General features: G+C 35.6%; 1 protein-coding gene across 2 annotated transcripts; it reads left to right on the top strand.

Annotated features, from left to right (window-relative positions):
* Positions 1 to 155: 155 nt before the first annotated feature.
* Positions 156 to 16,965, top strand: LOC106150563 (uncharacterized). Of its 2 annotated transcripts, XM_013523441.2 has the most exons (8): positions 156 to 310; positions 3,847 to 4,041; positions 4,469 to 4,663; positions 13,168 to 13,727; positions 14,368 to 14,519; positions 14,837 to 14,956; positions 15,210 to 15,328; positions 15,554 to 16,965. In XM_013523441.2, exons 3-8 carry the CDS (start codon positions 4,471 to 4,473, stop codon positions 16,288 to 16,290), a joined length of 1,881 nt encoding a protein of 626 aa, XP_013378895.2. In that variant the 5' UTR covers positions 156 to 310; positions 3,847 to 4,041; positions 4,469 to 4,470; the 3' UTR covers positions 16,291 to 16,965. The 2 variants fall into 2 exon arrangements, with proteins under 2 accessions (XP_013378895.2, XP_086866166.1); XM_087010040.1 differs by lacking the exons at positions 156 to 310; positions 3,847 to 4,041; positions 4,469 to 4,663 and adding an exon at positions 8,432 to 8,586.

The following is a 16,965-nucleotide window of genomic DNA, read 5'->3' as shown; positions in this document are numbered from 1 at the left end:
TCCCTTCAAGGATCCACGTCTTTAATCTTCCCACGCCACCTTTTCTGATATAAACGTTGTTTTAATGTGACTTTACTTTAAAACAGTTAACAATTCCTTTTTTTATTGGTTTTAATATTTCACACATCGTTCATTTGTTCCTAGCGCATTTTGTGATAAATTAATATGCATAATCCGTATTTCAGATAAACCCAAGACCGCAAGAAATGATGACGTATTATTTGGCCTACAGGGGGTCCATGCTGCATCGACAACGAGCTTGGTTGCTGTCATCCAAGTCTTAAATAGAGCAAAATAAACCGAGATGCAGGTAAATTATGAATTGTTTTTAATTATATATTTGTAGCTGTGCTTTTGACAACTGTTTACGTTTTTGAAAGTTGAAATAAATAGAAACAATTGAACTCAAAGCATTGACAGACCGTACTTATATTGTTTTTGTGCATGCATACCAAACCTACTGCCTGAAATTTGCATTTCCATCTGCGTTAACGTTAAACTGTTTGCATATTTTGTGCTTGTAAATGGCTATTTGGTTTGATTTCACTAAAGGCATTGCTCTTGGTTTAATACAAAATGCTAGAACAGTACTAGTAAGCGTGCTGCTGATCCAAATAATGTTGGTTTGGCTGTTTTGGCTTGCCTAGGTTTTAGGTCTTACAATGTTAATACAACGTGAGCATGAAATTCATGCTTTAACACTCCTATTTATGGTTTCTCATATGTACTGGCTGTGCTAAAGCATAGAAACAAATGGATCAGAATCTTAAATAATGACTAGGACTGGGTTCCTGTACCTAGATCAATCTAACTAGATTGACCCCTCTCCAAGGGCCGCTCTCCAAGGGGTTTCTCACTAAATTGCATTTAGCTTAAACGGCTTAGATGTCTGGCACGCCTACTGAAGCCGCTAAACGATAATCAATTACCCTTTAACAGCGTCAGTGGGCGTATGAGACATCGAAGCTGCTTAACTTGATAACAATATAGTGAGAACCCCCATGGAGATAGATCGATCCAAAGTTAGTACAATATCTCTGGGAATGGTCTCTAGGTTGCACATCCAGGATTATACGGAAATCACAAATTTTTTATCTCATCTCTCATCTCCTCATCTTGCAAACTCCTTTAAAGTCAACCAGTTTTCCTGTCAACAGAGCCATGAATAAGGTAACATTTATCTCAGTGTCTACCTGTTAAACAGCATTAAAATTAAACATCTGCTAGATAAAACCAAGGAGTTATAACAGCCTGATCGGATTTCTGAATGCTTGCGGTAAGTCAAATAATGATGGAAATTTTTCCTGCCAGGAAGTAACCTACTGAGCACAATAGAAGGTGCATGTACATGTCCTATGTGGTTATTTTAGAGTTTGATTCTGGGTGAGAAACAATTTCCAAAATTCTTCTCTCATTCAGAAGTCTGTTTCACAGTTTGTTGTGGCCATTGTATCTGTGATAGCGGGTGGAGGATGCCTAGGTAAGAGACAATTTTATGAGAACAATCATTACTGAAAAGTTTTAGCTTCTTGACATCTCCACTGAGGCCCAGTTAAGCAGCTTGGAAATTATTGCCAGACTTACAATCACTGTACCTACTGTGGAATAATATGAGAGTACATTAATACTAATGCATTTTCGATAATCTCTGGCACAGATGGAAAGTGTGGAATAGGTAAGGTGAAGGGACCTGCTGTTCATTGTCAATAGCGCAAGGCTTGGACTGTGTATTGAAACAGTTTGAATGTTAATTTCTGCCCCAAGTCACAAATGGCAATTTCATTTTTAACGCCTGAACTTGTTATGTACTAGTAAATAATTGTATTTCTATACTGTAGATTTGTTGCTCTCCAAAAGAAGCTCAGAAGTAAGGCTGAAAATAAATGGCACATGAATATATCAAGTATTTTTTATCTGTATTGCAATTAAGTCAATTTTAACATGCTGAATACATTTCTTCCTGAAATCTTCCCATTTCTGTAGATCACATTTTCTAATAGTACTGATACCAATATAGTGTTCACCTTTGTGAAGAATGAAACTAACATCTCTGGTCAAAATAGCTTTTTTCCATCATATACCAGATTTAAGCTGAGTAAAAAAGATGTCTTAAAATAATAAATATAGGATGTTCTGAGTTTCAAACTTACTAGAGTGATGGTTGCTCTCTCAGTGGTCTTTAAATTTTTATTTCATTTGCCCACCTAACAATCGAACTGACTGCACTTAAAATCCTCTGTGGGCACAAGTGGTTTTAAAAAAGGAAATCTAAAGAAAATTATATTTTAATGTTAGAAAAATTGAAATTTATAATTCTGCATAACAAGAGGACAAATGGGAAGTTGGACATTGTTACCATGGAAACTATCTTTCATAGTGCACATAGGAGTGGATGAGGGAAGTGCCAGGGTAGGAAATGTGACATTGTTTGCTGTGGATACTATCTTGTACATAAATGTTTGTTTTTACTACAGGAAGGTTTGTGTTTGAGGAATTGGGCGGATCACAGAGGGTTATCACAGGACTGCTCTGTGGTCCAGTTATGTCTCATCGAAGAAAAATTCAGGTCGGGAAGGAGATAGGGGATCTGCTGCATTTCAGGTTTTACTTTTAGTTTCATTCCTCTCACAAAAGCTCCCTGGGACAATATATTTATACATATAGGGGGTTGCAGGTAGAGAGATTATAGCTGAGTCAGCAGTGTATATTCATATCAAATATTTTAGAAACTAAATCTATCTGATAAATAAATCTGAAGAATTTGTTTGTCCAGATATTAATCAAGTAAATATTCTGTACAAGGTTTATCCCCTATTAAAAAATATGTTTATTTGCTTGTAAGTAATTTACTGTATTCTTTGGTTTGCCAGCAGTTGCTGTCTTGTTTATGAATGTAAATATGCGAAGAATTATCATCTATATTATTTTGAGACGATGTTTGGTAAACTGATTGATAGTAAACTGATTGATAGTAGTAACCTTATATTCCAGAAAAAATAGACATGAGAAGCAGTTTTCTATATTTGTTTTAAACTTCAAGGTTAAAGCTATAGAAATGTATAGAGACTGTAAGTTTGTTATCATAAAAATACTTATTCATGGATCAATGAATTTTGGCTAGTAAAAGACTCATTGTCCTGCTTGGTTCTTAGCTGCATTGTTTACTCCTAGGGTCAAATTATTGTTTATTTTGGCACTGGTGAAATCTCTCATTTTTTGTCTTGAAACTTTCAAAAGTAGCCTTGTTCTATTTTCTAACTTGTTAACTAAAAGACCAGAGACGCCTTTGTAAAGAACAGAGCCCATGTTATTGCTGGTGTTGATCCCAATAGGGTTCCTAACTTATTGGTGCTGAATTGGACAGCCAAGAGCCTGTTACTTTCATTGATGATCCCAGCACCCTTTTGTGTTGCTTTGAATTATACAGCTTTTATGACAAAAGTAATATTATTATGGTTTATAATATGTATGCACAATACAACAACACAAATTAGGAACATGTGGTTGAAAATCTGCATTGTTCATTGATGTGCTTGACCTAGTTTTGAAAGAAAATGGGTTTGAAAATTAAACACACTGCCAGCTTGTTGGTGGATGTTCAATGCATCATATGATATATGAATATCTGAAGTGATAATTTGACTAACAACTTTATTCTTAACTGTTTTAAAATGACAGCAGGATATGGTTCTACTAGACATTAGATCTCAGTATGTTAGATGTTTGGCCTGCATATTAAAATGCTGTCCAATGACATGCACTGTGTCTATTTTCTTTGCTAATTGCAGCATTTGGCATGTTTAATTAGAAATAAGTATTTAAGTTTGAAATGTTGGTATTTTACAGGATCTGGATAGAATAGCAGCTTAAGCTGTCTTCATTGAGGTTCCCTCATGGTAGAAGACGGTGGGCCCTTCACCAGTAGTGCAAAACCTGGCTACCTGCCAACAAAAAAGCAAATCTTAATTTTGAAGTTTCATGAAATCTAGGAGGAAAAAAAGAGCAATCAAAATTGAACATTCTCATACTTGCTGCTGCAAGGTAAGACTTAGTTGATTTTAATTTTCTCAGAAAAAAAAAATGTAAAAAAATCACAGATATGGTCTACTTCACGCAGGAAGACTATCATGAATTTATAACATATTTTCTTCCATGCAACCATTATGATGAGAATTTCTTCCTACACTGAAATGAAGAATAGTCGATGAATACCAAAGATAAATCAAATTGGCTTTTGAGATTGATGAAAAAGATCATTTATGTATTTATTTATTTTTCTTCTTTTTTTCAAATAATTGATTATTGCTTCAGTGAAAATCAGACCTTGACTTTAACAATGTACGTATATGTATATAAGCAGTATATATCAAATTAACAGTCTCATTATCTTGATAATAAAATACCTGGACTTATCTCATTTCACCCAGATTAAAAAGAAATAATAAGTTTTCTTTGCTATTTTTTCCAGGAATGGATGGTATTGATGATGACAGTGGTTACCATGATCACTCCAGTAGTACGATGTTTCCAGGAATAAAGAAGCGTATCTTAGACGGTTACTATGACAATCTGGGGTTGACAGAACCTGAGGATCTCTCGCTGTCGTGTGTCACAGGGTCATGTGAGGATGTGGAGACGGTCGAGGAAGAAATTGTGGCAGATGGTGAGTACTTGGGTAAATGATAGATATATGGATCACTAACTTGTATTTTGCATACCAAAATGTTATAAGTGCCAATGGAGAATAAGGATATCTTTTGAATTACAGGGCAGCTAAACTGAAAGTGCCTTGCTATTTCTAAATAATATATCAACTTGTATATAAGACTGGGTTCCTATGCCTAGGATCGATCTAACTCCCTGGGGAGTCTCACTAAATTGCTGTCAACTAACTGGATTAAATGTCTGTCTTGCCTACCGAATCAGCTAGGGGTAAAGATAATTACACCCTAACAGCTTTACTAGTCGTGACAGGCATTTAAGCCGGTCAAGTTGACAGCAATTTAGTGAGACTCCCCAGGGAGATAGATTGATCCAAATATCTGTGGGAATGGTCCCTAAGTGTGACAGCTATGTACCTTCTACCTTTGACGTTTTATTCGGATACTGTAGGGTATAGTAACAGTACTATTAACTATTTAGATTACTTACTTGAACTTAATTAGTGCTAGTTGAGAATCAGGGCACATTGGAAGATACAGTGTCATTAAAAGTTCCTGGATAACATTTGAATTAGCATATAAATTGCTAATACCCTGGTCTCCATAAATATTGCTGGGATGTTTTAAGTTTCAGAAACTGGAAAGTGTAATAACTGATTAATTGTTACTGTAGATACCACCACATTTTGAGCATTAAGTCTCCTTAAAGGATTCTTTGTATGTTTTCGCCTGTGAAAAAGAAGGGTGACAATATGTTGGTGGGGATAAAAAAATGCATTCATTCACATACACCTTTTTGCACACTGAAAAATAAGAAAAAGTAATTAAATAGATAAATAGATAGAAAATATAGAAAATCAATGATATGGCCCAAGTTCTTGAAAATTAAAGAATTAATTTGAAATTTCTATGTGCAACAAAACACATTTTATATGTATGCATGGTAAATTGTGTTAGTTGAGATTGATTCACCTGTGTCTGCAATATAGCAATATTGCAAAAATCTAGTGTTCTTGGTGAAAGGGTGGATTGAGGTGGTCTTCTGGAAGACGGTCAGATTATCAAGTTTACACTGACGGGTATCTAATTTTTTCTGTTGGAAAAACGGTCAAAAATGGAGGATGGGTCAACAAAGATAACTTGGAAGACTGTCACAAAAAATCTCTGGATCTACCCCTGTGGTGGTCTTGGATAGTAGACATGTTCCTATGTGCCCTCCTACCTTATATCATGAAGAATGAGCTGATAAACTTTATCTTAAATATCCCTTAATTTTTTTTTGTTTATTTATTTATTTATTCACAAAAAAACTTGTTTGAAGAAAAAGTATCAGAGTGTGATTTCAAAGAATTTCACTTAATTTTAGAAATTTTAAAAACAGTAGGCAAATATCCCATTTGACTTGTGAAACACATAAACTACATGTTCAATTTCAAGAATGAAGTCATGAAAGTAAGTAGAATATTCTGTCAATTACTGTGAATTTAACGGTCAACTTAAGACATTTATGAGGTATTTTAGGGTGTTAGTGATTGTGTAGGTATGTTTTAATGTTTATATATGGGTTTCACTTGCCAAAATAAGCAGACTTTTTCACCATTGGAATTTCAAAACAAATAAGATTCATTTAGATGTATGCATTTTTTTCTGATGTAGGGAATTGTAGTAACAAAACCAGGAGTGGCTTTTGTTCTCTTCTTTTTAAAGATTTGTGAATACATTTATTTCCACAGAGGTCATTAAATTTGCCAGGCCCCTTTTTTTGTCTACACCCTTAAATGCAGGTGTTTCTTTTGACTTCTATACCTACAGTAAACCCATTGAGTCTTTGTTGTCGTGCCGTCAGTCCCCCACATGCAATTTCTCCCCGTGCGAAAGCATGCACACACGTCAGTATTAGCTATACCCCCAGTGCTGTATTCACTTTGCGGCCTAAAAGCCCTGTTACATCATCCCTTTGATAGCACAAGAGCTTGGTTTATAGTAATTTTATTGATTTTCCCTCCCATCCTCCCCCAAGATCTCCCCTGATCAGCCACTTCTCTATTGCCCCCCTGCAGAGAGTGACACAGTATTGTATTTGTTTAGACCACATTTAATTATAACTCCATTGAGACTGGCTAGGAATAGTGTTAGTACAGACCCCCAGTAAAGTCATTATTTCTCAACTCTCCCAGGTTGACAGGGATGTCTGCATGGGTCTGAGGCTGTGTTCACAGTGAGAATGATCCTGGAAATAAGGGTGAACAGTTCAGGTCCCAGCATAGTTGACATCATAGCAGTCAAAAAGTCAACAGCACAGCAATGGTCTCTCTTACTGAACAGTGGGGAGGGCTTTTCACTCCAGGGATGATGTAACAGGGCTAACAGTCATTGCTTTGGCAACGTTAAATATATATAGCTACAATAATTAAGGAGTCACTGGTTATTGTAATCCTTGCAATTAACACATTTTGGTTGTATTATTGTGAACAATACAATAACAAGTCATAAGTCAGACAGAATGAAGTGACACAGTACATTGGGTGTTGATTGCATTCTGTCATGGCATGTTATCAAATAATTCTCTTTAACTTATAAGGCCTGTTCAGACAAGACCACACCTGACCACAAAACGGATCAACTTGTGTTATCAGATAGCCATATGACAATGAAGCTCTATTGTCTCAGACTCTGTAACATGCACATATAATGGCACAAATTCAACCTATTTGTGATGTAAAAAAGTTCTTGTGTGAACATGGCTGTAGACCCCATGACTAAGCTACATGTAGGTTATGTTCAGATTTAAAGTTATCAGTCCAGCAGGATCGATCTATCTCTGCAGGGATTCTCACTTAATTACAATCAATGTAATCAGCTTAATTGTCTGGTCTGCCCCCTAAAGTAGCTATGAAAGATACTTAGCTTCTGGATAGAGTGAGCCAGACAATTAAGTTGATTACAGTGAGTGCCTTTAAGCGAAAATCCCCGCAAAGAAAGATCGATCCTGCTGGACCGATAACTTTTAATGTGAACATGGCTAAGCATCATCACTGGGATACCCATGTAGGATCGAAAGGCACTGGTTTGGACTGAGGGTGTAAAAGGGGGGGGTGGATTTTCAGGTACTGATGTCACAACATGCAATGTTGATTTGTTCGTATTAAGCATCCTTTATATGTTATCATATGGAAGATGGACAATCACTTCATCAAATTTTGCAGCGTCTTTGAAAATTATGGCGCCTGTGAAATTTTCTGTGGGTGTATGTATATACCCCTTTCCGTCAGTGAATAGACAGTTCTAAAGTGATACTTAGTAAACTTCTCATTAATTTATTTTGCTTGAAATGATTCTTACATCAAAGTTCCACTGTTTGAACCCAAGAAAAGAAGGGATTTGAGGATGAATGAGCCCTCAGTTGAAAAAAAATGCTAAAAAGTCCCCCACGGACTAATTTCTCATCTAAATATAGAGACGGGTCCTTTGTCCAATTGTGTACCATTCCAGCACATAGTTTAATAAACCATTCATAATATCACCAAATGAGCGATGCCAGTCCTTTGCAGGGGGCATTGCAGTTCTATGCTTTATTTTACCTTTTTTATTTTGCATGCATTAATACTGTTCATCTTTTACCGTTGTCTGATTCATTTTATGATGTACCACTGCACTGATCCATAAGTTATTGCAGTGTCAACCGCCAGGGTTGATTTTTTAAGCTTCAATCTATAGTATTTGAGACAATCTCCAGTGTTGGTATTTAAGACTATGGTTTATCCCAGCTTCTCCCCAAGAAAAACCTGACCACTGTTTCGACCCTCCTTGAAGTAAGCTAGACCCCCTAGTTTTCAGCTTTAACATTGCCCGGCACCTTCATTTAATGTCAGTCAGTCAGTCCAGAGTGGAACTCTACTGACCACCTGACACTCTTCACTCCAAGGTGAGATGTTTATATTTTGTTCACTTTAATTGGATTAATTTTGTGTGTATTTTATCATCAAAATGTCATATGTCGTGATAACTGAGAGTAGTCAGAGTGCAGCATGAGATGAATGACAAATATTTGGAATATGCTAGAGTATACAATCTTTGTAGTTTTTTTTTCTGCCTTCAGGGTGCACTTTGTTTAGTGCAGAGGAGAATGATGTGTAAAGATACTTATCACTATTTGACCTTTCTTCTAACTAATGATTGATTGTTTTGCTATTTATATGATAATTTGTATTGTAATCAGTGTGATATCTCATTTGCTAGGCAGTGTAAAAATTATCTTTAGTGTTCTTAAGTTCTTATGTGTATGCTAATTTTGATATACATTTTTTTTATTGTATGTGCTATATTTAATCATTCAAAATTCTAAAACTACCTGCTTGGTTTAATGTCATTGATGTATTTTAGTTACCACACACGAATGTTGATATTTTTATACAGAATCTTCTAATAATAAATTAACATTTTCTTTGTTTTTTGCCATATTTGTTGTTCAAAGAATTGTTCTTTGATTGAAAACTAAGGGCAAAATTTAAGTGGGGAGGTCATAGAATTCATAGTCAAAATGCTGAATTTTTTACATTTTCTGTAAACGAAAAAAGAAATTAGCTTTCTAGTTAAGCTTATTTATGATCATGTTAATTTTCCAGTTTGTCAAATTTAAGCAAATGTGCAATTTGGCACCACTCATGTAGCAAACTGGGGGACTAGGTGAAAATTGTTTCCATTTCAAAATGCTTATGTACTACTTGTTGAACCAAATGAAGAACACTACTACTCTGTTTACAGTGGCTTTTGTTCAGAAGATACGAGATCCATTTAACAGAAAATTTTTAAATAAAAGGATAATAGGAACAGTATATTTTTATTGATAAAATCTGAATCATGCCTTTAAAGAAATATTTGAGTCCCTGTTTTCCTGTCTTATTGTACAACTTTACAAGTTAAAATTAATTTTTTAGAAGTAGGTAGCCTGGTAAAAACTTAAAATGATGTTTTGACCCAAACAAACTGCTGTTAGATTATAGTGCTTTACAAGCCAGTCCAAAAAGGACTCCTTCATTGACAAATTTTCTTCATCCAAAAAAAAAAAAAAAAGGCAAATCAGGAGGGTGGGAGTAAGAGAGACATGTCTTTCTAACTAACTGTCAGAATGGGTAGTGATAAAAAATACTGGTTATAGTCTATAGATAATGGTTATGATATATGGGTGTTATGTCAATAGAATAAAATGTTTACTAGGTTGCCTGGATCAAATTTTGCCTCTTGTCTTTTTGCAGCATTGGATTCAAATGTGATAGATCCTTTTGAATTGGGTGATGCAAGATTATTGTTCAGTTATGTATGACATGAAAAAGAATGTTTCTCAAGGAGTTTGGGCAAAATTAAAAAAAAAAACACATGCTGCTTTAAAAGACAAATATAAATGTAATTATATATATATATAAGCTTAGTGGAAAGTACAGAAAAATTCTGGATTTTTTTTTTCAAATGACCTTCACCCTACTTTTGATCATGTTAATTACGCTAAATAACAATGAATTTATTTTTTACACAGTTCTAGTGTGGGAGGTTGACTTAGTGAATAATTTATATGTTAAAGTCAAGTGGGTTACTTCATCAAATGCTATTCAGATTGTTATTTCAAATTACTGACTTCATAGATAATTGAATTATGCCTTCAAATAATGTTGTGAACTTGGGTTGATTTTCATCATGTTTTGACTACTGTATTCAGTTTCAATCATATATCTATGGATCTTAGATAAGGTTAAGTAATTCTATTATAGAGATGTGAGTGTGGGTAATGGGAGGGGCAGGAAATGGGAGGAACAAAAAGACAAAGGTTGTGTCGAGCACAATGCCCGAGTGAAATGAAAAAAAATTAGTAGTCGTAAACAACAAGAAAAGGTAATGTATCTTTGTATTCGAAAAATGTTTTTGAACGCAAAGCAAAAACAACTTTTTCTTCAATCGATCTCACTTAACTATTAACTCCAAGGTCTAACCTCCTAGTTCTAAAAGTAAGCACTACTAGCCGCCAATCACACACTCGGATGGTTAAGGGCCCTAAAATGCTATCGATCATTAAAAGAGTGTGCTTAATTGTACTCCATTAAGTTGCCCCCCAGGACGGCTGATCGGTCTTGTAGTGCCATTGTATTTTCTTCACTCCAATGGGTAGGAATGTTGTAAACAGCTCAATGCTTTGGCCTGTTGATAGATATTCCCCCACTGCCTCCTCTGAGGGCTGTTTTCATGGGAGGACAATGACTAACAAATACTAATGTCATAATTATCCTAACTAGGAGTAGTCCACAGTTAGTCACAGGGCCCTTGACATGTATATGGGTAAGCAGTGCCACACACATCACAGTAAAAGAAATCATCAAATGAGAAACATCCCAGGGGGTTCTGATAACATACATATTTTTTCCCGAAATTAATTTGAGAGAATGATGAATATGAGGCAAATAGAAAAATGACCATTTTTTCTCTGCCTGAAAGGGTTATATTGATTTGTGTATGGAGCTTGATTTATCATTGCAAAGTCTACAACTGGGGTGAAGAACCTGGAAGCTAGATGTGAGGTACTTGGGCCTGTTTCACAATAGATAATAGGTCTAAATTTTTACACAAAAAATTTAGTATACTTTGCCCCCCCCCCCCCCCCCTCTTATATTTAAATATGAAGGAAAGCAGCGTACTTGGTTTAAATTTAGTGTTGAAAAAAATTTAAATTGACAGGATATTAATTTCAGAATGACCCTACCTTCTTGAAAGAAGATGCTTTATATAAAACTGCTCTTAATTAGCAGGCATATAAGGGGGGGGTGCTTTAAAAGAACCATCCTTTTGCCTGAAAAGTCTGCTCTGATTCCAAATTTGTTCTAGGTTCTAAACCATTTATCAAGTTAAGTCAGCTAAGTGATGGATAAAGTTGTTAGGAGGATAACTAAAATTATTTTGATTATCATGGTTGAATTGGTTGAAGTACTGTCTAAGAGTTACAATTACCATTATTTAAAGATTTTTTATCTTTTTTCTTGCTGTGAATTGAGAGCACTGGTGGCTTCACTGAAATTACAGTAGACAAAAGGTACAAAATGTGCATTTCAGAAGATTATATCAACCAGTGATACTCCTGATCTTCCATATCTAAAGGGCCTAAAATAAATAAAATGGCAATTTTTAGTCATTTGCTTTTTTGTGTATGTGTGCATTTTGAACACTTTAGTGGTTAAAAAAAGAAGCTGTGGTTATGAACTGTAAATTGCCATCACTGGTGCAAGTGTAGATCAGGATCCATTGTAATGCATATTATAGCTTAAACCACGGCTAGCGCGTAGAACAAAAGACTCGGCCGTGCTGTATGCGACATACAAGCACGTCATGTACGAGTGCGTTCCACGGTCTGTTGCACTACTAGTGTAGTAGCCAATAAGAGGCCGTGGTTTAAGCCAGATACAACACTCGTCGCCGAGCTGTACGTGAAAATTACTCGTGTATTGTCTCGCCTGCGGCTCGCCAATACACTCGTAATATTTCACGTACAGCTCGGCGACTCGTATTGTATCTATCACATAGCATGCTTTTTAAAACACCAATGACGTCAATGTTGGGTTGATAACCCCTGTTTCTCTTATTAATTGCTAAAGAGGAAATTAGTAAGAAGCCAAGTAAAACAGTGATGAGGAAGTGGAGGCTCAAGTTTCCAAGAAATCAGTTGCCAAATTAATTGTTTCAGTATTGTAAATTGGAAAAATTTACACAGGAATAAAATATCAATTTTTTAATTGTCAAGAATAGAACATTGTACAAGATAATGACCTCAGAATTAGCATTGTTTTTACAGACACTGCATGTATATAAGTTGGTTTCCCAGTAACGCATATAAACCACTTCTACCAGTTTCTTATACAACTCGTATAAAGTCAACATGCCAAGGGATAAACTAATTTTATCAATTGATCAACCATAATATAGCTTTAATAATTCAACTTCTTCAAATTTTTGGTTGTAAATTGACCTACTTAGCTGCTTGAGTTATATACAGCACAGAAAGTAAGCTGTTGTGGCAAAAATTTGACTTGAAATGCATCTTTAAATATTCAGATTACTGTGTCTATCCATGTCAGTGTTGATGCCATATCGTAATTTTTACAAAAATTACTTAAAAGGCACAGTAGATACAATTTTCCCACAAAATATTAATACATTAGGAATTTTTTCCTGCAACAGTGTTTTTGTCAGACTAACCAACCATCATTCCTAACACTAGCCATAATTGTAACAATTAGGCCATCCCGGCTGCAAACTGTGTTCTCACATGACTTCTGGATTGTGCATGATTTAAAACTCTTGTTAAGACAGTTTGTCTAGGTGTCATTAAACTTGCCTCAGAATCTTTAAATCTATTTTTAATGTCTGTATATGTGACATCTTTGGTGTCTGGTTTGTTTAGTTTTATGATTGATATTTTAATTCTTATTTTCATTAATATTGTTAACTTTAAAAAATTTTTTTTCAGGTAGCCATTTAGATTCTTTGGAACACACATCTTTGTCAAGTGCAGGTGTGACTTTTGATGCTTCACGTCACCATCAAGTAATCATCACCAACCCCAATACCATCAGAAATAACTCTCACAGAGCCACTCCTACAGACCAAAGCGGACAAAATAATGAAGCTGGGTCAGAACTGTTAATTCCTATGACTGTTACAATACATGAACAATGCCCCGTTAATTGCCAAAGTGATAATCTCAACCCCCCTCCTGGTAGAGAAGGTTCTGATGAGGGAAATGGGCTGTGTGCAAATGACGATCATGTGATAAGCACGCCCACAGGTATTAACGTTGTTAATAGTAACATTAAAACTGCAAGAAATACTGTAACTTCATCAGAAAGGGACCAGACTTTGATAGTGACTACTGAATCAGCTACAGGGGAGAATTCTGTGAAAATAAATTTGATTCAGAGTTCAGCTGTAATAGAAGGATCGACATCAGTGTTACCCAGCATGCTTAGGACACATCCAACAATCTTACGTTCCCACTTGGGGAACAGAGCTGAAGAAACAATCATGCATGTAAGTTCAGTACATTTGATTTCACACATTTTTCATTCAGTTTTATATTTAATGTTATGCAAACAAGTGTAACTGGTGAAAAATCTGGGGAATAAGGGGTAGTGCTTTTTTTAATTATTTTGTCAAACTTTTTTATTTTATTTTACATCTTTTTTAAATCTCTGCAACTTCAGAAATGTAATTTTATGTTCAGTGCTTTTCGTCATTTATTGTGTTCCTCATCATTTTTACATTCATTATATTTTTAAGATTTTTTTGAAAAAGCAAATTTGACATAAAAGCCTCCAGTAATGAAGAACCTCTGGTGGTGCGAGATAACAAAAACGTATTTATAGTATGCACCTGACAAAGTTAAAAATAAATTCCATGTCCATTTCATGTCCTTCCAAGATGCTCACTAATTATAACTATTTTTCTTCAACTATTATCTTTTTAATCATAAATTTTTGCCTAAATATAACTTGCATATAGAGGAATAAAAAATGGGCCTTCCAACTTTTTTTTTCTTTTTTAGATATTTTCATTTTAAGTGTCCTTCCAAAACAGCAAAAAAATACCACGAATGGCCCATAATTGCTGCTGTTCTGTCTACAACCACCTGCAGTTAATTAATTGCTATAATTTTTTTTTATATTTATAGCTTCCAGGGGTGCAGTCCTCTCACAATCCTATGCAACCTGTGTGCCTGAAGCTGTTCTATCCACCTCCCTCTGTGTTGCCAGACAGCAGGGCTAGCCTACAAGAAGAACCCCATGAATGCCGCTGGGCAGGGTGCAAGAAAAATGTAGACAGGTGAGAATTTGTGTGTTATGTTTGGTCATTTGGCTCTCAAATGGGTTTGTAATTTGAAAAAGATATGATAGACTTGTTGTTTAACTACATGCAAGTTTGAACTTTGCCAGGGCAAACTAACTGATCAGTAATGAACAAGTTTTTTCCCCCAAGGAAAAGCAATTTGAGGAAAGATGATTAGATACAAAGTTTTCAAAGAAAAAAGTTGGGAAAGCCTAGGAACTCAATGAATATAGCACTTGTTATGAGAATCTTTTTCTTGAATGAAGAATATTAAGATATACATATGATCATGATTAAATGTATATTTTTACCAGGTTGGACGAGTTAGTTAATCATGTTAATGATGATCATGTTAGAGCTGACAGGGATACAGATAATGACTACAAGTGTCGATGGGAAGGATGCCCAAGGAAGGGAAAAGGCTTCAATGCCAGGTATTTAAAATTACCATGACATTTTCACTCAAGGTCCATATGATAATTGTCACAAGAGTAACCTTTCTCTAAAACTCAGATTATTGTCACAAGAGTGTCCCTTCTCTAAAAGTCCATTAGATTATTGTGACAAATCTTGTTTGTGTTTGTAACTTGTGTTTTATCTTGTTCAACAGATGATGTCTGCACAGTTGACAGTTTTGCTGCATTAAATTATTCATTACAGTAATTCCATTCTGTTTGAATATGTCAGGTACAAGATGTTGATCCATGTCCGCACACACACAAATGAAAAGCCACATAAATGCCACCTGTGTGGAAAGAGCTTTTCAAGAGTGGAGAATCTCAAGATTCATAATAGATCTCATACAGGTTAGGACAAATTGTGCAAAGTTTTTATAATATATTGTATGGGTTTATTATTTGAAATTTGAGTTGAGACTATAGTTTCTGTAGCTGTTAAGTTATTATTTAATGTGTTATACTTCTTTCTTTGAAATTTGAGTTGAGACTATAGTTTCTGTAGCTGTAAAGTTATTATTTTATGGGTTAAACTTCATTCTTTGAAATTTAATTTAAATGCTCTATTTTATCCAGGTGAGAAGCCTTACATATGCCCAGTTGAAGGCTGCAACAAGGCGTATTCCAACTCAAGTGACCGTTTCAAACATGTGCGAACCCACCAGGAAGACAAACCATACTATTGTAAATATCCCAGCTGCAACAAACGTTACACTGACCCAAGCTCCCTGAGGAAGCACATTAAAACAAACTCCCACTATTTCCGAGGTGGAGACATTGTTAACAATCACCATACTTCAAATATCCCCCCTCATCACCCAATGCCAAAAATGATGGATAACCATCAGTCCATGTTACTGCCAACAGTGTTCCCCCATCATCCAGCAGCAGGCTTGCCTGTGAGTTATGGGGGTGGAGGTGGAAATGGGCTTCTGAATCCCACCGCTTCTCTGCCTGCCCATCATGTTATCTCCATCCAAAGCAGTATGTTACCTTTGTCCACCTTAGCGTCCAACCCATTGCTCTCCTCGGCGGTCATCGCTCTCTCGGGACCTGTCACTCAGTCAATCTCCACTCAGACAGATCGTATGGTGTCCTCGACCGACAGCAACACATCTGAATCGCCTAAGAACCTGTCCACTGATACAGAGATGTTAGATGAGGATGTGGATGAGACCAAGTGCCAGGACACTCCTTTGGATCTGTCCACAAGCCCTATTCTTGCTCATGACAGTAACCATGGTGACAGTAACCATAGCGACCCAGTGGGGTCTGGGTACAGCTCCAAGTGGGAGTTGATCAACACAGACTGAGATCAACTTGATTGTAAACACATGATTTAGAGAAAACAGTTAAGCAGAATCTCCTTTCAGATTAATTGAAATTGCTTCAAATTTTAAGCCCCATAAAGCCTGAATTTGGGTTTTGATGCAAATTGTTTCAGGGGAAAACAAAACTGATACTTGAACTGCTCTGAATTGAGTTTGCTGTCACAACTTTTGGTTGGTCTACATGTAGAAAACTAAGAAACTGTTTTTTTTTTTCTAATAAGAAAAGTTCCAGTTCAAGTTTGTCTGTGGTTTGTAAAGGTTATGTATTTATATTTTTCATCCTTAGAATTGTTTCCTTTGCACTGTATCATGATAGAAGGTAGCAGTAACTTTCTATCTTCGGAATCGCATAGATCTGATGATTTTTTCAGCCATAGGATGCTGGAAAATCACTTAAAAGGACCAGGAATAATTATCATGTGTAGGACAGAAGAGTTTCAATTAATTAAAGATTCAGTTGATATTTTAATGTGAAAACAGAAGCATTAGTATGCCATAATTGGAAAAGGAATTCTTCATCAATTTTAATTTATGATTTTGTGATTGCTGTAAAGATGTCAGTATTTGCATTTACCCAGTCACGTATTGCTTATATTAAGTAGTTCTATTCACATAATGCACATGTCATGTTGCAAATATAACCTGTTGTAAGCTGAA

The sequence above is a fragment of the Lingula anatina genome, chromosome 3, assembly GCF_051362555.1.
Source record: "Lingula anatina isolate TDL-2025a chromosome 3, LinAna3.0, whole genome shotgun sequence".
NCBI classification, from domain to species: Eukaryota; Metazoa; Brachiopoda; class Lingulata; order Lingulida; family Lingulidae; genus Lingula; species Lingula anatina.
This window is presented reverse-complemented; position numbering and strand designations above follow the sequence as displayed.